Raw genomic sequence first — 22,522 nt, 5'->3', positions numbered from 1 at the left:
ATTAAGCAGCAGGGACAAAACTCTGCCAACAAAGGTCCATAGAGTCAAAGCTATGGTTTTTCCAGTAGTCATGTACGGATGTGAGAGTTGAACTATAAAGAAGGCTGAGCACTGAAGAAATGATGCTTTCCAACTGTGGTACTGGAGAAGACTCTTCAGGGTCCCCTGGACAGCAAGGAGATCAAACCAGTCAATCGTAAAGGAAGTCAACCCTGAATATTCATTGGAAGGACTGATGCTGAAGCTCCAATACTATGGCCACCTAGTGGGAAAAGCCCACCCACTGGAAAAGACCCTGATGCTGGGAAAGATTGAGGGCAGGAGCAGAAGGCAGTGACGGAAGATGAGATGGCTGGATGGTGTCACTGACTCAATGGACATGAGTTTGAGCAAGCTCCAGGAGATGGTGAAGGACAGGGAAGCCTGGTGTGCTGCAGTCCATGGGCTTGCAAAGAGTCAGACACAACTTAGTGGCTGAACAACAAAGGGACATTCCGGGTGGCGTAGTGGTAAAGTATCCGCCTGCCAACACAGGAGATGCAGGTTTGATCCCTGGGTCAGGAAGGTCCTCTGAAGGAGGAAACTGCAACCCACTCTAGTATTCTTGCCTGGAAAATTCCACGGACATAGCAGCCTGGCAGGCTAGAGTCGGACATGACTGAGCTCGCACACAAGGGATCAGGAGGAGGAGCAGGTGTTCTAATGCTCATAGGGACTGAGACCTACAAATGTTAAGTTTACAAGTGATCATATCCACGTCTGTTGGACTGATGTCTTTGGTTGATGTCAATCAGGTGCCAAATGAGAACATTTGCTAAGATAAAAAGAATGTTTTGCTAGGGAAGGAAAAGGGGGAGCGGAACTGAAACATCTGATTCATTATAAAATTTTAACACCCTAATGAGGAAAAATATTTGCAACTCACATCATAAAATAGCAAAGAGCTAATCTAATATTCAAAGAACTACAAATCAAAATGAAGACCACGCTTCCCTGGTAGCTCAGTAATAAAGAATCCGCTTGCCAACACAGGAGACACAGGTTCGATGCCTAATCCGGGAGCTCACACATGCCACGGAGCAACTAAGCCTGTGGGCCACAACTATTCAGCCTGTGCTCTAGAGCCCTGGAGTTGCAACTACTGAAGCCCACACGCCCTAGAGCGCATGCTCTGTAACAGAAGAGGAAACCACAATGAGAAGCCCACACACTACAACTAGAGAGCAGCCCCCCTTGCAACAACTAGAGAAAAGCCTGTACGGCAACAAAGACCTAGCACAGCCAAAAATAAACAATTTTTAAAAACATAATAAAGTTTTAAAAATGTTGGAGAAAAGTAAAAGAAAAACATTTTAAAAAAATGTTTTCTAAAAAACTGAAGACCATAAATTCAAAATAAAATGAGGAAAGGATAGGAATATTTCACAAAAAGTGAAATACAAAATGGTTCGTAAATTCTTTTTTTTGTTTTGTTTTGTTTTTATTTATTTCTTTGACTGTGTTGGGTCTTACATGCAGCATGTGGGATCTACTTCCCTGACCAGGGATCGAACCCTGGGCCCCCTGCATTGGGAGCATGGAGCCTTAGCCACTGGACCACCAGGGAAGTCCCCAAAATGGTTCATAAATTCTAAAACATTCAAGTTTACCTAAAAAGTAAAATATTAAAATCACACATACTTTGCTACCATTATTCATTGGTCAGAATTATCTGACAAACAAGCTGAGCTGATGAGGCTGTGGTCAAACAAGCCCTCTTGTGCACTGCTGACATAAATATAAATTAGTACAAATTCTCTAAAGGGCAATTACACAATAGGTGTTAAAATTTAAAACATATGTATCCTCAGTCCCAGCAATTGCACTTCTAGGAAGTTAGCCTATAACCTACAAACTTATCATGTAAGAGCAAAATGTATTTGTCCAACTTTTACTCACTATAGTATTCTTTGCAATTAAAAAGACAAAATCGGGAAGTAACCGAGATGTCCAACAAAAAGAGACCATGCTGTGTTCTGTATTTAGTTGTTCAGTTGTATCCGACTTTTCGACCCCATGGACTGTAGCCCACCAGGCTCCTCTGTCCATAGGGATTATCCAGGCAAGAATACTGGAGTGGGTTGCCATGCCTTCCTCCAGGGGATCTACCCAACGCAGAAATCAAAGCCAGGTCTCCTGCATTGCAGGTGGATTCTGAACTACCAGGGAAGCCCATGAATACTGGAGTAGGGAGCCTATCCCTTCTCCAGGGGAGCTTCCCGACCCGGAACCGAACCAGGGTCTCCTCTGGTGCAGGAGGATTCACTACCAGCTGAGCCACCAGGGAAACCCCCCAAAAAAGAGACTACAGTTAAATATTAATAGATTATGGCACATGCGTAAACTGGGACATTCTGCTCCACGACATGGAACGAAGCACCTCTCTAATGCTATGAAACAAGTAAGAAGCCGTCCAAAATTTCTTAAAAGAAAAATAAAAATACAGACAGACCTGTACTTACTTGCTCGGGTACATAAAAACCTCTGGAAAGATCTGTAACAAAATGGTAAAACTAGTAATCTCTGGGAAGGAAAATCTACTTACTAGGTAGCAGAGGTGCTAAAGCTTCCCATACACCCTTTTATACATGTGATTTGATTCAAACTTGAGGGCTATTATTAGCTTTCCCAAAATATACAACTTATATTTAACAATCATCAATTTACAAACAGAGCAAAATACACCCAGGCCCTATTTACGGAGCGGTCAGATACCACCACAGCACCAAAGGCTGGAGCAGCAACTGCACGGAAGAGAGTGCACACATAGGCCAGAGACCAGTCCTCAGACAAGCCCGCCGGCAAGGTCAGCCCTTCCCTGAATCCAGGGACCTGAAGGACAAGTAGTTCCCCAAAGCGACAGAAAAACTTCCCTAAATTATAAGAGTGGCTCACTGTGCCTAAACTGTTTGTACAACGTAGTTTATGTTTTTATACTTAAATTTCCTTCTGGAATTCTCACATTTTGGTACATCCAAGGTATAGCATGCCTTTGTGAATGACCTCCAACAGAAATCCTGGACTCTGAGCCTCAGGCCAAACTCCCCTGGTATATAACATTTCACATGTGTTGTTACAACTTGTTGTTGGAGGAATTAAGCACTCTGGTCCAACGCCCATGGATGGGGACTCTTGGAAGCTTTTAGCTGGTTTCCTCCATATGTTCTCCACATACGATTTCCCTTTACTGATTCTGCTTTGCATCCTTTCACTACAATAAATCTTAGCCATGAATATGGTTTTATTCTGAGTCTTGTAAACTCTCCAAGCAAATCACCAAAATTCTCCAGGACCCTCAACACATAACTTAATCCATCACCTTTTAACTGGATCCCAAAAGCTGGAAAAGCAGCTCAGGCAGTCTTGCCATTTTAGATAAAATTTACCTCTATACAGAGCAAATTTTGTCACCCTGCTTATTTAACTTATATGCAGAGTACATCATGAGAAACACTGGGCTGGAGGAAGCACAAATTGGAATCAAGACTGCCGGGAGAAATGTCAATAACCTCGGATATGCAGATGACACCACCCTTATGGCAAAAAGTGAAGAACTAAAGAGTCTCTCAATGAAAGTGAAAGGAGAGAGTGAAAAAGTTGGCTTAAAGCTCAACATTCAGAAAATAAAGATCATGGCATCCGGTCCCATCACTTCATGGCAAATAGATGGGGAAACAGTGGATGACTTTATTTTTCTGGGCTCCAAAATCACTGCAGATGGTGATTGCAGCCATGAAATTAAAAGATGCTTACTCCTTGGAAGGAAAGTTATGACCAACCTGGACAGCATATTGAAAAGCAGAGACATTACTTTGTCAACAAAGGTCCATCTAGTCAAAGCTATGGTTTTTCCAGTGGTCATGTATGGATGTGAGAGTTAGACTATAAAGAAAGCTGAGTGCCGAAGAATTGATGCTTTTGAACTTGATGTTGGAGAAGACTCTTGAGAGTCCCTTGGACTGCAAGGATATCCAACCAGTCCATCCTAAAGGAGATCAGTCCTGGGTGTTCATTGGTAGGACTGATGTTGAAGCTGAAACTGCAATACTTTGGCCACCTGATGCGAAAAGCTGACTCATTTGAAAAGACCCTGATGCTGGGAAAGATTGAGGGCAGGAGGAGAAGGGGACAAGAGAGGATGAGATGGTTGGATGGCATCACTGACTCAATGGACATGGGTTTGGGTAGACTCCGGGAGTTGGTGATAGAGAAACCTGGCATGCTGCCCTGCATGGGGTCACAAAGAGTCGGACACAACTGAGCAACTGAACTGAAATACAGAGCAAAATTCAGAATCAAAGTTAGGACAGTAGGTGGGGAAAATGTCCACTGAAATCTGAAAGTCCACTAGAGATTTGGGGGAAAGCAGAAACCATCTAAGAAACACAGTGCCTGTATTGAATCTGAGCTCTTCAAAGGAAGTAGCATTCTTCTTTGCATCCTCCAAATGTGGGTTATGGGCCATAATCCAATTCTTCCTGACAAAAGTCAGTATGATTTTACTAGATAGCCAAGAAACAAGAACTCCATCAGACAAAGACTATGGGGTGAAATAAGCCCAACTGCTTTGCCAATCAGCGCACCAAAATTAAGACAAAACAGGCCAATAAACAACAAAGTTCTACTGTGCAGCACAGGGAACTATGTTCAATATCCTGTCACAAATCATAATGGAAAGCAATATATATATATATATGCACATACGCGCACACACACACACACACACACACACACACACATATGGGGCTTCCCTGGTGGTTCAGACGATAAAGAATCTGCCTGCAATGCAAAAGACCTGGGTTCCATCCCGGGTGGGGAAGATCCCCTAGAGAAGGGAACAACAACACAGTCCAGTCTTCCTGCCTGGAGAATTCCATGGACAGAGGGGCCTGGCAGGCTACAGTCCATGGGGTAGCAAATGAGTCAGATACAACTTAGCGACTAACACATTACATGTATACATATATAAATTTATTACCAAGTCACTTTGCTATACAGGAGAAATTACACACTTTACATCAGTTATACGTCAAAAAAAAAAATTTAATAAAAATTTGAAAGACAAAAGAAACCAAAGAGCTAAAATATCAGATAACAACTGCAGAATGAGGAAATTCACTGGAAAAGCAAATTCAACCACCTAAATTTCAACAGTCCCTAAGGACGCCACCATACTACAAGCACAAAGCTATAAACAGCCAGGCTTCCATCTAAATAGGCAAGTGGAAATTTCAAGGTGAAGTCTACTGCTGTCTTGCCTTTAGTGCTGGATATAAAAACAGCAAAGATACAGAGACAGGAATAGAGAAAAAACATTTCTTATTGAGAGTATTCAACTAATTCAACAAACAAGAGGCTACCATGTACCAGGCACTATGCAGGGTGCTAGAAGGAATCCAGGAAGCAGCAGGCTTAGTCAGAGAGAAGCCTTTAAACAGACAGAGTAATAGAAGCAAGGGCAAAAACTAGGGAAGGAAAAAAAATATTCAAGAATATCAGAACCAGTCTGAAAAGTTCTTATAATAATGATTGCCACCTAAGACAAAAAGCAATTTTATTTTCAATTAACAGCTTTCTTCTTTCTGCTTCTTCACAGACCCTAATAATGTGCAGGGATGAAACTTACCGAAACAACACAGTCCACAACAGGCTTCTTAAGAACACTTTCTGCTGTCTCCTTCAGTTTGGATAAAAGCATGGCAGTCACCTGCTCCGTGGTAAAACTACGTTCCTCCTCCATATATTTCACCTGCAATAAAAAACAAAAGGATCTAAACTTAACTGTATTTCTTCATGTCCTAAAAACCTAAAATGAATAATTTCTAAATCATCAGTGTAACATTATCTCAAGAGGAAATTAAGAAAGCTAGTTTTGGAAGCAAAAAATAATTCAAAGGTCACTTTTAGCTTGTTAACGTGCTTACCAACCAGGATACCTGGAGATGAGATTCAGTTCAATTCAGAAGCTCAGTCATGTCTGACTCTTTGCAACCCCATGGACTGCAGCATGCCAGGCTTCCCTATCCATCACCAACTCCCGGAGCTGCTCAAACATATCCATCAAGTCAGTGATGCCATACAACCATCTCATCCTCTGTCATCCATTTCTCCTCCTGCCGTCAATCTTTCCCAGCATCAGGGTCTTTTCAAATGAGTCAGTTCTTCACATCAAAGTATTAGAGTTTCAGCTTCAGCATCAGTCCTTCCAATGAATATTCAGGACTGATTTCTTTTAGGATTGACTGGTTTGATACCCCTGCAGTTCAAGGGACTTTCAAGTCTTCTGCAACACCGCAGTTCCAAAGCATCAATTCTTCGTCTTTCTTTACAGTCCAACTCTCATATCCATATATCTATGACTACTGGAAATACCATAGCTTTGACTAGACAGACCTTTGTTGGTAAAGTCAAGTCTCTGGTTTTTAATATGCTGTCTAGGCTGGTAATAGCTTTTCTTCCAAGGAGCAAGCATCTTTTAATTTCATGGCTGCAGACACCATCTGCAGTGCTTCTGGAGCCCAAAAAAATAAAGTCTGTCACTGTTTCCACTGTTTCCCCATCTATTTGCCATGAAGTGATGGGACTGGATGCCATGATCTTAGTTTTCTGAATGTTGAGTTTCAAGCCAACTTTTCCATCAAGAGGCTATTTAGTTCTGCTTTACTTTCTGCCATAAGGGTGGCGTCATCTGCATATCTGAGGTTACTGATACTTCTCCCAGCAATCTTGATTCCAGCTTGTGCTTCATCCAGCCCGGCATTTCACATGATGTACTTACTCCTCATATAAGTTAAATAAGCAGGGTGACAATATACAGCCTTGACATACTCCTTTCCTGATGTGGAACCAGTCTGTTGTTTCATGTCCGGTTCTGACTGTTGCTTCTTGACCTGCACAGATTTCTCAGGAGGCAGGTAGGTAGTCTGGTATTCCCATCTCCTGAAGAATTTTTCACAGTTTGCTGTGATGCACATAGTCAAAGGCTTTGGCATAGTCAATAAGGCAGAAGTAGATGTTTTTCTGGAACTCTCTTGCTTTTTCTGTGATTCAAGGGATGTTAGCAATTTGATCTCTGGTTCCTCTGCCTTTTCAAAACCTAGTTTGAACATTTGGAAGTTCTCAGCTCACGTACTGTTGAAGCCTAGCTTGGAGAATTTTGAGCATTACCTTGCTGGCATTGTTCTTTACAGCATCGGACTTTACTTTCATCACCATTAATATCTACAACTGAGTGTTGTTTTTGTTTTGGTTCCATCTCTTCATTCTTTCTGGAGTTATTTCTCCACTCTTTTCCAGTAGCATATTGAGCACCTACTGACCTGGGGAGTTCATCTTTCAGTGTCATATCTTTTTGTCTTTTCATATTTTCATGGGGTTCTCAAGGCAAGAATACTGAAGTGGTTTGCCATTCCCTTCTCCAGTGGACCACATTTTGTCAGAACTCTCCACCATGACCCGTCTGTCTTGGGCGGCCCTACACAGCATGGCTTATAGTTTCATTGAGACAGACAAGGCTGTGGTCCATGTGATCAGTTTGATTAGTTTTCTGTGATTGTGGTTTTCATTCTGTCTGCCCTCCGACAGGAAAGGATAAGAGGCTTATGGAAGCTTCTGATGGGAGACACTGACTATGGGGAAAACTGGGTCTTGTTCTGATGGTTAGGGCCATGCTCAGTAAATCTTTAATCCAATTTTCTGTTGATGAGCAGGGCTGTGTTCCCTCCCTGTTGTTTGACCTGAGACCAAACTGTGGTGGAAGTAATGAAGGTAATGGTGACCTCCTTCAAAAGGTCCCATGCACACACTGCCACACTCAGTGTCCCCAACCCTGCAGCAGGCCACCGCCGACTCACACCTCCTCCAGAGACTCCTGGACACTCACAGGCAAGTCTGAGTCAGTCTCTTGTAGGGTCACTGCTCCTTTCATCTGTGTCCATGAGGACCACTATGTCAGTGGTATGTTCTGACCACCAACAAAACTTGAGACAACTACCTGGGAGAAGCGAACTGGTGTGTAACTCACCATAACCCACACTGCCCCTCCATTAAAGGGCCTGGTGGTGGAAACTATTTTATCATCTAACATATTATGTATATTTTACTTTGCTCACTGTGTTGACTTTATAATCATCACCTCAATTACGATCCAATCTAAGGCAATAGTTTTTGTCAGATCTGTTCACTGCTGACTCGATGGACATGCGTTTCAGCAAGCTCCAGGAGCTGGTGATGGACAGGGAAGCCTGGCATGCTGCAGTCCATGGGGCCACAAAGAGTAGGACACGACTGAACGACTGAACTGACCTTAGCCCCAACATCAAGGGTAGACCTGACAAAATAAATAATTGTTGACACCTTCAAGATATCCTACACCCTGCATAAAGGTATGAAATTCTGACAAGAGTTACAAACTGTAAATGCTGAAAAGACTGCCTAAGGTCCTATTTCACATGTCCATACTTCCCAACTACAATACAGACCAAAAAATGTCAACTCTGTACTTTCAGCTCCTGCTCCAACTTGACCACCATCTTCTCACGTTCTCCCTCCCAAACCCAACCATCATTTATTCTGGTTTAGAACAGTTTCTCACCTTCCTGATACAGACAGGAAAATATATATCCTCCCGGTGAGCCTTTCAAAGCTACCTTTTCTCATGTAAATATTCCAAAATTCCTCCAGCCTCATACTTGGATCCACAGGTGTTCTCCCTAGTCTCTCTTCCTCCTTTGGCTCTTCTGATTAAATCTGCCAATACCCACCCTATTTCTTTCTTAACTATTAAGCAATTTCCTCACCTCTGTTTCCTTTTCTTCCTCCTCTGCACTTCTTTATCCATCATTAGGCCCATTAAAACTGTTTTAAAATTACTGCTGAAAACACCCTAAGTAAATCCAGTGATCCTTTTTCAGTTATCAGAAATCTTTACTTTCAAATTCAACTGAATTCTCAGCTACAACCGCAAAACTGACTATCTTTTTCCCACGATTTTCAACATCTCTTGGACTTGAACCTGTTCCCATGATCCTTACTTCTCCAAATGGGGTGTCTCAAAAATCAAATCTCCTCTCTCTAAACTCGGTTGCCTGGAAAGCTCAAACATACTTCTGGATTCCTTTTACCACCTGAGTGCAAGAGACAGATGTGTTCACCATACCCATTGCTCAGCCTCTCATCTTTTTGAATGATCAGCTCACTTCATGCTTCACAAAGAGATTCTCCTAGATATTCCAGAGATAGCAAAGACTAAACTCCCTTTTCTCCAAAAGAACAACACCGTTTTCCAATCCTACTGTCGAGAGTATGACTACATATCTGGGAGTGACTTTAAAGTGTTGATTTCTTTTCTTGTTCCTCCAGTAATCACTCACTAAAATCATACCAGAAAGACTACTGGGCATTAGAAAACAAGACAAGAAGTTAACTTCACATCGTCACCACCTATCTGTCCAACCCCTATTAACAGTGCCACCTATGGCTCCCAAATAAAAGCCAGATCATTTAAAAAAAAAAAAAAATGCCAAATGGTCTTCACCAGCAAGACTTCCCAAAGCATTTGTAACAATTTTCATTACAAGTTAAAACTAGAATGGTATGATATACATTGATCTGGTAACATTCTCAAGGGCTTCCCTCATAGCTCAGTTGGTAAAGAATCCGCCTGCAATGCAGGAGATTCCGGTTCAATTTATGGATCAGGAAGATCTGCTGGCGAAGGGATAGGCTATCCACTTTAGTATTCTTGGACTTCCCTTGTGGTTCAGCTGGTAAAGAATCAGCTTGCAATATGGGAGACCTGGGTTCGACCCCTGGGTTGGAAAGATCCCCTGGAGAAGGGAATGGCTACTCACTTCTATACACTGATCTGATAACATAAAATACTGTTTTTCAATCATAAGGCATTATCTTCAGAACCTTACCTTTATACCTGTTAACCCAGTGGGCAACTGCACAATATCATATGCAAGTTTGGATTTTTCTGCCTCCACAAATGGATCAGAGAATGCTCGGCCATGGAATCTTTTAAATCCTTGGACTGTGTTCTTTGCATTGGAAATTACCTAAGAGAAAGGATATCAAAGAGTAGAAAGACTATTATAACAGCAATTAAATGGGGGAGGGGGAGATTCAAAACTTTCAAGATTAAATTAGAATCCTTTTCATGCCAAACTTTCCTTCCTAGTTTTGTTTCCTTCAGCACTAAACCTTTATAAATGGTGCCTTCTGAAGTGAGGAGTGATGGACCTATACAGGTCACACAGTGGCAGGCTAGGACCACAGCCCAGTTTGTCTTACTTTCTCACTAAGACAGATCATTACCCTTGTAAAAATATTTCCTGTTATTCAACTTCTAATGAATATTTACATTAAATAGTTTTTATCTTTTAAAATTACCTGTCGTTTGTGATTCAAACTTTCCAGGAGTCAATCCAACAGTATATATTAATTCAGTTATTCTAGCGAATGAAACTTACCATAAAGAAAAAACAGATGACACTAAGCATCTGTTAAAGATAAATGTAAATAAACTGACAGAGTATTACTTATCAAAACAGGAAACTGGTAAGAGCCGAGAGGGTCAATGACAGGGAAATGAGTAAATAAATTACAGTCTATCCATACAATGGATAAATTATTTTAGAAGTCTGGAGACAAGTATCTATATGATATGATGTCACTTTCTTAGAGTGGGGGAGAAAAACATTTATATGCTTATAATATAAGAGGTTACATATTAAGACAGTAACAGTGATTTTTGGACAATGGTAGTATGCTAACTTCTAAATGCCTTATACTTGTACACCTGCGTTTCCTAATTTATCTCTAACAAAAACTACTGTAATTTATGAAAAAAATGCTGGCAAAGATATTCAAAAACTGAAAATGAATTTCTGCTCAAGACTTATGGGCTCTTCTTCCCAACGCAGAAGTGAGTGCAACAAGTCCCAAGGAAAAACAACAGAGCTCCTCTGAATCCAGTATGTCAAAAGGCACAAACAGAAGTTCTTTTGTAAAACAATATGAGGCCTCCAAAGTCAGGCTCTGCTTCAGTAAGCTGCCAAGAAATCCAATATCACAATAACTATGTCAACCTAGAACTAGGCAGCCAGTTTAGTATAACAACTATTCTCAATAATGAAAGCAAGTTTAAAACCAAAACAGCTCTGTATTTGCTACCTGCTGTCTCCTAAAACATCTTGAACTTTCTGCAATTTATAAAACACCCAAATTAATTAAAAATCAATTGATCAAGCACCATTTGGGGGGGCTTAAAAATCTTAGGCCCAGACTGGTCCAGAAAAAGACAGTTATTCATTCTATTATGCTGCTCCAGAATGAACTACAGAAACATCTAACATGCAACTCCTTAATTTTATAGCAACTTCAGGCACTGAGAAAAATACAACTCTTCAGGTTCTGCTGTTTTGGTTACTGAGAGACAAGCAAATAAGTCAGGTTCCTGGTTTACAAGTAAACTAATGGTAAATGTGCTTCTCCAAGTATGCTTTCCTTCCTTGAGAACCTTGATGAACAAGGTCAAATCTAGAGACAACACTGACCCTAAATATGAGTAAGATGAAAATTCAACAAGACAGACTTTATGGATTATTTTAAATACCCAGGGGAAAAAAATTGTTAACAACTCAGGAACAAGTAAAACCTTGCTTTAACAATATCTAGGTAAAATACATCCTGGTAGTTTGCATTAAACAGACCACTGTTCAAGCTATTTTAAAAAGCTCTTAGCTTCTCACTCAAGTACATGAGAATAGGTTTGTCTCTCAGTTGTACACACAGAGGCTCCCCGTGCTCCACACATAATGGGCACTGAAAGAGCTGCTGCATGGGAAGGATGGCCCAACCACAGAAATAAGTATGAAAAAAACAGAACTCTACCTGGCTTTTAGCTGCTGCTCCAATTGAGCGATTCTTAGGTCCAAAAGAAATGCAAGCCCTAAAAGATAAAACAAACATTTAAGCATTAAACCTTACTGCAACATCACATCCAAAACCAGAGCAGACAAGATTTCTGAGTCTCAGCCAAAAAGCCCTGTTTTTTAACTGCACACAATGAGTCTATGATGCTGACCTTTCTACTGAGTAAAACTGCCCATGGAATGCACTGCTTCTTAGAATAATGGGAATTCTGTCACTGAGATGCTGAAGCACAAGTCTGAGATGATGATCTGTCTAAAATACTAGAGAGAGGTGGACTAACCAGTCTCCACTATCCTCTAATTCTTCAAGTCTGGTGTTCAAAATTCCAACATAAAACAATATGCTATCATATTAATACATCAATTAAATGTTCTTTGTGTTTTATAAACAGCTCATAACTTCGCCTAGAGAGTAGTCTACAAGCCCTGAAAACAACTCTTATCTTATTGTAAATATGTGGAAAGTTATTTTTCTAGAACTAGTTTCCAAGGAATCAATTTTTTTTTTTTAAAGACTCAATTTCTGACAAGGAACTTCATTCCCACTTCTGAACACATTCTTCCAAATCAATTCATATACTGCCTGCTGGTTTCACCTATATGACACTTATTTTAGAAAGCAAAATTGATACCTGCTTAAAGGTATAAATACTTTAAAACACTGTTTAAGCTTAGAAAGTCAGTTATACTTGGGAGTTGATGCCTTTGTAATCATGGCCTCTATGCTTCTCCCCATGTTTCACTCTGGAACCTTGCCTGTGTTCCCTTTACTCTCATATTCACACGTTGCCTCCCTTTCCAGTAGCAGATTTCTCTCAAACTAAGATCAAATTCACCCGTGCCACCCAAAAAATCCTAAAAGACAAAGTTCTTCCCAGAGTCCATTTCCCCCTCAGGTTAGGAAACCCTTCTCCTACTCCTACATTATTACTAAAGTAATAAACTGCTTATGTGCACTATCTTATTTAATCTTCATAAGCACCCTATCTTATTTCTACCATATAGAAGAGGAAACTGAGTCCAATAAAAGGTATTATAGGTAAATGTATCCCAAGTCATAAAATCTGAAAACAACAGGAGTCAGGACTATAGATCATTTCTCCATACTTTACACTCTAGCTAGCTTTGATCTCCCTAGCCTCCCTGGACCCTTAATTCTTCTCACTGAGTGGAATGAGTAGGAATGAGAGCTCCAGCACCACACTGCCTTGGTCCAAATCTGACACAATAATTAAATAGAACCGTTTTACTTAGATAAACTTACTCTGTGCCTCAACAGCCCTTTCCAACTCCCAGAGCAGTTACAGGCAGCTATGCCCTGTATCCATACAGCACAGTCTGGGATCTCATGAGATTTCCTATGAACTCTAAGCTCCACGGGCCAGGAACATGCCAGGAGAGCCCTTCAAGAAGTACAGGTGTCAAGATCAGCCTTTTTGCAAACAGACAACCTATCACTTAAAAATTTCCTGAGTACTACTTACCTGTCTCTCCTATGGTGGTGCTAGTAGTCAAGAACCTGCCTGTCAACGTGGCAGATAACAGACGTGGGTTCGATCCCTGGGTCATGAAGATCCCCTGAAGAAGGGCACAACAACCCACTCCAGTATTCTTGCCTGGAGAATCCCATGGACAGAAGAGCCTGGACAGCTACAGTCCATGGGGTGGCAGAGTCGAACACGACTGAGTGACTGAACACACATGCATATCACAGCCCATAAAGCCCTTTAGGAAACTGCCCACTGTAATCTCATCCACTCCATTCACCCTCTCCACTGCTTCTAGCCTATGCATGCAAACATACATCTTTCTAAAAGCCAGCAGATCTGAATTTCTAAGATGTATCCCAACAAAACTAAAAGTCCGTATTATTTATCTTCGTTTCCTGCAGCCGTTTTCAAACCTTCATCTCCTCAAAACAGGACAAGCTCTAAGAACGAAAAAATTAATGTCCCCAACTTTACTGTATGTCCTGTTGAAGGTTTAATTTTCTATTCTACCTTGGTAACTGTTTTGTTTCTACTTATCCTCCAAACAAAACGAATTACCAATAGGGTCCAGATTCCTTAATGTGGAACCTGAGACCTCTCGTAATTCCAACCCCACTCCCATTTTTCAGCTGCATCTCATGCACAGTGCCTCAACACAAAGTCAGACAGTCTTCCAATCTTCCAACTTTGCTCTATCACTTTCGCCACCTGAAATGCCCTGGTCCTTCTAAATCTCACTCATTTTCCAGAAACAGCACACACTTTGTGATGCATCCCTCTCAAGTAAAACTTAATCACTTCAACCTCTTTCAACTTACTGGACTTTGGGCAATGCAAACGTAGAATACTTCCACCATCACACAATGTTCTACTGTGCAGAGCTGCTCTAAGCAATGTTCTCTTTGAAGTCAGTGAACATTTTCACCTACTCTTAAAAACGACATATGCCTTAACAGTAACAGCTTGCAAGTGTTTCATAGATTTTGGAAAGCCGAATACAAGTTTGTCTCAGTTCAAATTATTCATCCTCTTATTTGTCTATGCATGCACACGCTACAAACAGTTCCCCACTTCTGCTACAAAGCAATCAAATCTCACTAGTGGAACATCAATCTTTACCACATAATATAGCAATCACACCTCAAACAAAGCATAACTCTTGTAAAGTACTGGCAGAGTTCACACTCTTATCATATATTGTAGAAAATCATTAATATATTATTACATAATTCTTACATTCTAAAAAAGTTCTGTAACAAGCCAACTATTACACTACAGAAAGAAATCCTTGGCTTTTCCACTCTGTCAACTTGACTGAGTACAACATATGTACAGTTTGAAGGTGAAAAAAAAGGGCTCAGGCTCTAGAATTAGACAGTATGGGTCTGTCTGAATCCCTTCTCTATCTTTCAAGCTGTGTGACCTGTGTTAATTAATGTCTCTGAAATTCAATTTGCTCATCTCTAAAATAGAGAAAATTACATATGGTTGCGCGAAGGACTAAATTTGTTGATCCACTTTTGAAAGTGAAAGTCGCTCAGTCGTGTCCAATTCTTTCCGACCCAATGGACTGTACAGTCCGTTGGAATTCTCCAGGCCTGAATACTGGAGTGGGTAGCCTTTCCCATCTCCAGTGGATCTTTCTGACCCAGGAATCGAACCTGGGCCTCCTGCATTGCAGGCTGATTCTGCACCAACTGAGCTATCAGAGATCCACTTTTAAAGGACTTTATTATTAGAGACTGGCACATCATAAATAATATTAGCTACTATTAATCCTCCAACAGTTAGAAGTTTTATACAAAAAATATACCAACTAAGGAGTTCCCCAATGGCTTAGTGGTTAGGATTCAGGGCTTTCACTGCTGTGGCCTGGGTTTAATCACTGGTCAAGGAACAGAGATTCCACAAGCTGAGCAGCACAGCCAAAACAAGACAAAAATATACCAGAGTTTGCCTTGGAAGTTCTACTTAACCTTCTCAAACTATTTACTAAAACCCACTCAGTCATCTTTAAATCATAAGGAATAAAAATTCTACCATTTCCTTTTCAATAGGACAACTGAAAGAGATCAGTATGTTAAACAGCACTAACTGCAGAGGTTTTTCAACTACAAGCTTACACTTATAAATATTTAAATGTGAAAAGGGCCCAAAAAGATTAGGTCAGATATTGGGGCCACCACTAGAACAATCTCATTGCAGAAAATTAGCAAAGTGTAAAGAAGAAAATAAGCATTATCAGTAACTCTGCAACCAAAACCCTCGCCCCATAAATGGCCACCACTACCATTGAGGTAAATATTCCTATGCAATCCTAATAAATAATTATTTTAAAAACAGAAGCTACATACCCCCAGTAAATTTGTTTCTCAACAAACACGCTCTAAAATCTTCAGTGACTGAATAATTCTGTCCGAGTTTTGATAGCAAACCAGATACTTAAAGTAAACGTGTACCACTTCCCACTCACCAGGATATTCAAAATTTGCACACAGCCTATATGGAATCCCCATGTATGGCAGGAAGCCTCTCTTTCATCCAAGCAGGTCAAATTCTCTTGTTCTACAGCTTTCATTTTTGAACCTTTCTATGCGAGGCAGTGTGCTAAGCATTCTACATTTGCTTCTCCCAAACACTCTGAGAAAAGAACCATTACTGACCCAACTTTGGAAATGAAGAACTGAATAAAGTCATTATGTGCCTAGAAACATAACTAATATTAGAGTCCAGCATTCAAAATCAGGACTATCAAACTCCAAATCCTATCCATAAACATACTTTTGTACTGCTTACGAAACCCTCTAGATTTATTCCTACTTCTATACCTTCACTCAGACTGTCCCAATCCTGTCTTCATGTATTCTAATCCTATTTGCAAGTCCCACTCCTGCCTTTCCATATCATCCCATCCCCCACTAATGTTCCCTCTCCATTTAACTTGTACTTAATTAAGGTATGTACTTAATACCTTCGCCCATAATTGTACTCTATCCTTCTTCTATTTACTTTTGCTTTCGTACTTCCAACTAGACTGATTGGAAGAGCCCTCCACAGCAGGGCTCTTTATCTTACAGTTCCTCTATACTCCACACAAGGCCAACTTAATGCTGCTAAAAACAGTAGTACTCAAGACACTTGCTACTTGACTGATACTACTTTTCCTCCATTCCAAATTACAGGTTGACATCAAAAAGTTAATTTAAATCAAGTTCAAAACATCTCTGCTCTAATCTTTTAAGTCCTATAAAAAATAATCCATTTAAACTAGGTAACAATGTTGCTCTCCTTCCTGGGTATGAAATACCACTGACCAAACATTTACACACATTCTAATAGGATATTATGAACAGCTGCAACCGGCACAGATCCTTAAAAGGTAGCTTCATGTTTATATGTGTGTGTAGAACTGTTCTCAGGATATGAAGACACCTGTTGTTCTAATTCAATGTTTTAAACAATATAAGAAAATAAGTTTTACAGAGAACCCACAATAGTATTTAGACTATTAAATAAGAGACAATGGCAAAACTGGCATGAAAATGGTTACATTTATTAGTGTATCCCATGATCACTGTGTTAGCCCTGAGCTAGAAAGTACCCAAACAGAACAACTCATACTTGCAAGATATGCAGTTCCTAAAGAACTAAACTCCTGAGTCAATAAGATTTGCACATTAAAAGCTACATATCTGATAAGTGCTAAAGGCAAAGTTCCATAGATTTCCTTCTACTGTCTGTCCCAATGTAGTCCATTAATAAAGAGAAATAATAAAAAATACAAAAAATAATAATAGTATTAACAAACACTTAGGGATTATTTTAAATACTTCATGTAATTTTAACTTATAATCCTCACCAACTCCAGTGAAACAGAGAAATCACTTACGTTCCTGGTATGAATTAATCTCTTAAATTTTTGTAAAGTATTCAGGCAATATGCACTGAAATTCTAGGCATATATATCCTTTGTCCAACATCTGGAAATCTATCCAACAAAACTAAAAGTATTAACATGCAAACATAAATATAAAAGACTACTTGTTGAAGATTATTTCTAATTGTAAAAATTTTAGAAACCACCTGAACATTTGAGTAAAGCATGTTCAAGTCATAATATGGACTCTCATATTCTTGAGGTGAATTCGTATTTACTGACTCTGAAAGATGTCTAAAACATAAGTGAAATACTTACAAAATACTGTATGAGCCTATTTGTTTATATGGGTGTATTTATATTTTACAAATATACATATATATCTATATTTGTATGTATATTTGTATAAGTATATTTATATTTGTATAAATCTAGAAAATGTCATGAAATGATATATATATTTATATGTATATGATAGCAAATAATTTGATAAGAAACAATTTTACTTAGTACTTTATTTTGTTGTTGTGGCAAACAAATATCTTGTTAAGTCAGGGAAAAAGTTATAATTTCGGAAATCCAATCTAGAACCTGATGACAAAGTTTCTGTAGACTATGCCCACCAATTCTGTATACAAGCTTTTATTTTACTTCTTAAATGGGTTTTTTTAAACTCCTTTGATAACTTTCACAACTAGATATGGGAAGTAGACTAAAGCTTTAATTAACAAATCACCTTTCCTTTTCATTGAACCCAAAAGATTCAAGTCATCTTGCAGCTCTACTCAGATCTACAACATGTAGATATTTATTCTAGAGAGGAACACTTTTCTTGCACAAATAAGGTATCAGAAGTTAATCTGCCAGTTAACCAGAACCTGTACTTATTTTCAGCTTTCCCTCTCAAGTAGTTATTAATAGACAATTTCATCTCTTCAAATTCCTAATATACTGTTTTATTAGGAATTAAGCCCATGAAAATGATAATAAAAACTATTCATACACAGAATTCTTTTCTTAGGTAACTCATAACCCTATAAATTTTGCATAATGCAGCCCAACTAACTCCTGTAAAGTTTGGCAGTCCGTTAACATTTCAATTCCAAAGCTTTAAGGTTGTACTCTTTCTATTTTAATAATCCAACTAAATATAAAAATAGGCTTTCCATCTTATACCAAAGCCTATGGTCATAAAATGCCAACACTCATAATTTAGAACTCCACAGTTTATCTCTAAGCCGCCCACACTTTCCTCCCGGTTCCATACCAGTGGAGAGCAACAGCAACTCCCACGTGGACCAAATACTGCAGTAGCCTCCTAAGTATCATTGGGTGCATCGGGCTTCTCTTGCCCTTCTCAAATAAATCCACTCTCCACCAAAAAAAGCCAATCACATTTTTAAAGTACCAATTGAATCACCTTCCACCTAAAATCTATGCACCTAAAAATCTATGATTTGCAAAGCCTTGCCATGATCTCATCCACCCTGCCTAACCAATTCAGGTCAACTTTCCTTCAGGTGGCCATAATCCCCTCAGTAGTGTCAAGTGTGCCAAGTTCAGGTCTTCCTCACTTGCTATTTCTTCTGCCTAAACAACTCTTGCTCACTCCCACCACACATCTCCATGGTAAAACCCTATTCATCCTCCAGGTTACATCTTAAATGAGACTTTTTTAAGAATGCCTTCCATCACCACCTCATATGCATTTAAATTAGGTGCCCCTTCACTGTTTTCCATACATCAGGGTCCTTACCACAGTCAGTAATTACACATTTGGTGTTGCCCACTAGCCATGTGTCCGTGATGGAAGAATCTTATTTGCTGAGAAAGCAAGGATCTCTCCCAGGTAAAATTCAACTAGCTCCTCAAAAATGGAAATCAAATCCTGATGCACCCAGAAATTGAAATCAGTTATGTCTACTGCCATACCACCCTGAACACTCCCGATCTCATCTGAAATGCATTCTTTTCTTCATACCCAACCCTCCATTTCATTCCACTCTCACACTCAAGCAAACCTACATCAGTCCCTGTGTATCTCTGAGGTATAAATCCATGCTTTGGTAATCACTACTTTAAAAAAAAAAAAAAAAAAACACCTTTCTGCCCCCATGTTCTACTTAACCAAAGACTCCAAGACAGAAATCGAAGCTAAGCAAGATCATAGTCCAAAAATTACTTGAATGTATGGCATTTAAGTTTCCAAGAGATATAAGGAAAACTATTTTTAAGCATTATCAAAAAAATAAATAAATAAAAAATAAACATTCTTTATCACACTTACATGGTGTATCTATCCTTTTCTGAAACAACTCTTTCAGTTCCAAATAATGAGATTCACGGTAACACTGTTACAGTTTCTATTTGTCTAAAGGCGAAAGAGGGGGCATCATAAGAGGCTAAAAAAGAAAGGTCAGGAACACTTCGTTCTAATACTTGATATTCTTACCTTTGGAGCTAAATAAAATATGCTCAACTCTAGGTGGGAAAAAGACCAAAAAGTTACATTACTAACTCAGTGCTCTAGTCCTTGAGGAAAACTATCTCTACATATGAAGCACAACAGGATCCAGAAAGACAGTAACAAATAGGAAATTAATGCTTAAATACTTAAACTTCAGTGTACGATACATTTGCCTGGAAATACACATCAGACGCACTATTACAAACTATGAAGATGGGAGGGTGGGGGATCGGGTTGTGGCTGTTAAAATGAGTACAGGGTTTCTCTTGTGGGGTAAAGAAAATGTTAAAATTGTGTTGATGGTTGCATAATTGTGACTACACTAAAACCAAATTGTACACTTTGAAAGAGTTAACTGTATGGTACGTGAATTATATCTCGTTAATGCTGTTAAAAACTATAAAATTGAGAAAGGAACATCAAACTGAGATTTTGAATCTGGGATGGGTTTTCGGGGAAGCACCTGGGTTAGGTCTAATAAAAGGGGTAGAAATCTGGTAAGTTTAAGGAAAATGTTGTCAGCCCCCTGGGTAGTAAAGATTAGTCTGGTAAACGGAGCAATCGAGTTGGCCAGAAGTCTATCGCTGAAGAAGCATAACAGAAGTCAGGGTGAAAAAGGAGCCTTAGAACAGAGGCCCTTAATGAGACACAATGAGAACCAAACAAACAATTACGAAACTTCTTAAAAGATTTTGTCCAAAGGAAGACAACGATTGAAAGGTATCTCTAAGTATACAAGAAGATTCTTTCTTACCCTATCCAAGGAAAAACCTGGGTGAGTCATGATTTTTTTTAGTGCTGTCTTTACCGGTCCCATAACTTACTATAGGTTCTTTTAAAAGTTAGAGTGAGCCCCTGAGTCATTCATTAACAACTGGGGCCAACACCCTGGCTGGAATGTATATTACCCTAAAAGCGGAACGCTGTTGGGGTGGATGCACACAGGACAGCAGAAAATGACCCAACCCAGTTCAATATACTGAAGCGACGTGAAAAACCAAAGTGAACGCTAAAGGTATCCAAAAGGCATCGATTTTATTATATCTTTTTCTGAATCTTTCCGTGCCAACCCAATCTTGAGATCTCCGGTGCTCTCTCTCTCCCCGGCGCCACCCCACCCCCACTCACGTGGGACTGGCCGCTGCATGGTCTTACCGCCTGCCGGCAGAGGCCAGAAGCGGTTCAATTAAACTTTTATTAAGCGCTTGCTGTGTGCAAAGCCCCGAACTCTGCTGGCCTGAAAAAACGTTAGTACACCCCGCGCCTATAATGTGCCTTCTAAAAGAGAATATCGGTCCATCCCACATGCCAGGCCTGCCTTTCCCTCCAGTTCCTACCCATGGCCTCCGCGGGTCCAAGGAGCCACTGAGAGCCCTTGTTCGGCCGGCCGGTCACAAGAAAAAGGCGTCGCCCTTAGTGCAGACCCACAAGAAGGGTCGCAGGCCCTAATAACCTAAAACCCAGTGGGGTTCCCCTACCTACCGGAACCTCGGCTCGGAACGGAGGTGACCACCCGGTCCGCGTTCCCCAAATAGCGAGGGTCACAGCCCGGACAAGCTCTACCTCCCCACCCCCAGTGCACGCGGCTAGCCTGGCCCACACTCACGGCGTGCAGCGGTCGCTGTACTCATTAGCGATCGTTTCGATGCCGCCGGCGCGGGCTACAGCGACGTAGCAGCTCTGGAACCCCAGGTCTATGCCCACCACCGACATGGCGCCGGCTACAGCTCAGGCTCCAGCCCAGGTCCGGCCGGCAAGACAAGACACGGACCCCGGCGGGGCTGGCGCGCAGAAAGCTGGCCGCGTGGGACAGGGGGACCTGGGATAGTGGGGGACGTGCGAAGGTCCACGCGAGCGCCTAGGGTCTTGGAAAGAGGGCCGCGCTGAGGGCACTGCTCAGGCCGGCTCCGGCTCAGCGGCCGCAGAGTGGGCGCCGGTAGCGGGGGCGGAGAAGATCTCGAAAGATCTCGTTGCGACGGGAGTAAAGCTGCAGCGCGAGAACTGCGAGGGAATGTTCTCGCGAGACCCCGTCTCAGAGGCCTTTCTTCCTAAGGCTCCGCCCCCCAGTTACGTACAAGAGTGCGTCAAGCCCGGGCCCAAAAACCAGAGGAGCGACAGGGAAGCCGAAAGGTAGTTGGGAGGCGGAGCTGATCACTGAGCCTGCGCACAGAACCCGCCGCAGCACTCCCTGCAGCGGTAAGGAGCAGTGAAGCACCTCCCTTCCAGTAGCAAGTAGGAGGGAGAGCAGGTTTGAGGCAAAATACTGAGCAAGTGTTTCTGGCCTACTTCCGTCTTTTTTCTTTATCTCAAAGGAAGTTCCGGTTGTGGCACCTCCTACGCCCCACCTTGTGTAGGGAAGTGGGATCGCAAACTGATTTTCAAAGTCCGGACGGATTTCTCATCTGCTCTGCTTGGGGAAGGTTACTGGGCAGAGGAGAAGGCCTCCTTTGAAACGCGACCCTCAGCAGAGTGTTCGATCGAGCTCTGTCAAAGACAGTGCCCTCTGCGCCGGAGGCCAGGACTCCACCTTGTTTTTTGTTCGTCAGCCTTGTCGCACCCTTTTCTGAACCACTCTTGCCCTTCGGTCAGATTGAGGGGCCTACGGCACATAAGACTTTCAGCCCCCAACCCATTCTAAGCACAAGCATAAGTCTAAGCTCGATGCTTGACACACAGAAATAGATGACATGCTCCTGGTAAGTGGCAGGAT

The 22,522-nt window shown here is 41.0% G+C and overlaps 1 protein-coding gene across 1 annotated transcript in view; it reads right to left on the bottom strand.

The window, feature by feature from the left end:
- HSPA4 (heat shock protein family A (Hsp70) member 4) overlaps positions 1-21,804 on the bottom strand; it is a 49,940-nt gene extending 28,136 nt beyond the window's left edge. Inside the window, exons 1-4 of the mRNA XM_043912768.1 lie at positions 21,419-21,804; positions 11,938-11,995; positions 9,960-10,100; positions 5,666-5,788 (exon numbers count right to left, since the gene is read on the bottom strand). Coding sequence (XP_043768703.1) covers positions 5,666-5,788; positions 9,960-10,100; positions 11,938-11,995; positions 21,419-21,525 — 429 coding nt within the window. The 5' untranslated portion in view covers positions 21,526-21,804. The remainder of the gene's footprint in view (positions 1-5,665; positions 5,789-9,959; positions 10,101-11,937; positions 11,996-21,418) is intronic.
- Between the last annotated feature and the right edge of the window lie 718 nt (positions 21,805-22,522).

Source organism: Cervus elaphus, chromosome 9 (genome assembly GCF_910594005.1).
Source record: "Cervus elaphus chromosome 9, mCerEla1.1, whole genome shotgun sequence".
Classification (NCBI taxonomy): domain Eukaryota; kingdom Metazoa; phylum Chordata; class Mammalia; order Artiodactyla; family Cervidae; genus Cervus; species Cervus elaphus.
Note: the sequence above shows the minus strand (reverse complement) of the source record. Positions and strands in the feature narration are given on the sequence as shown.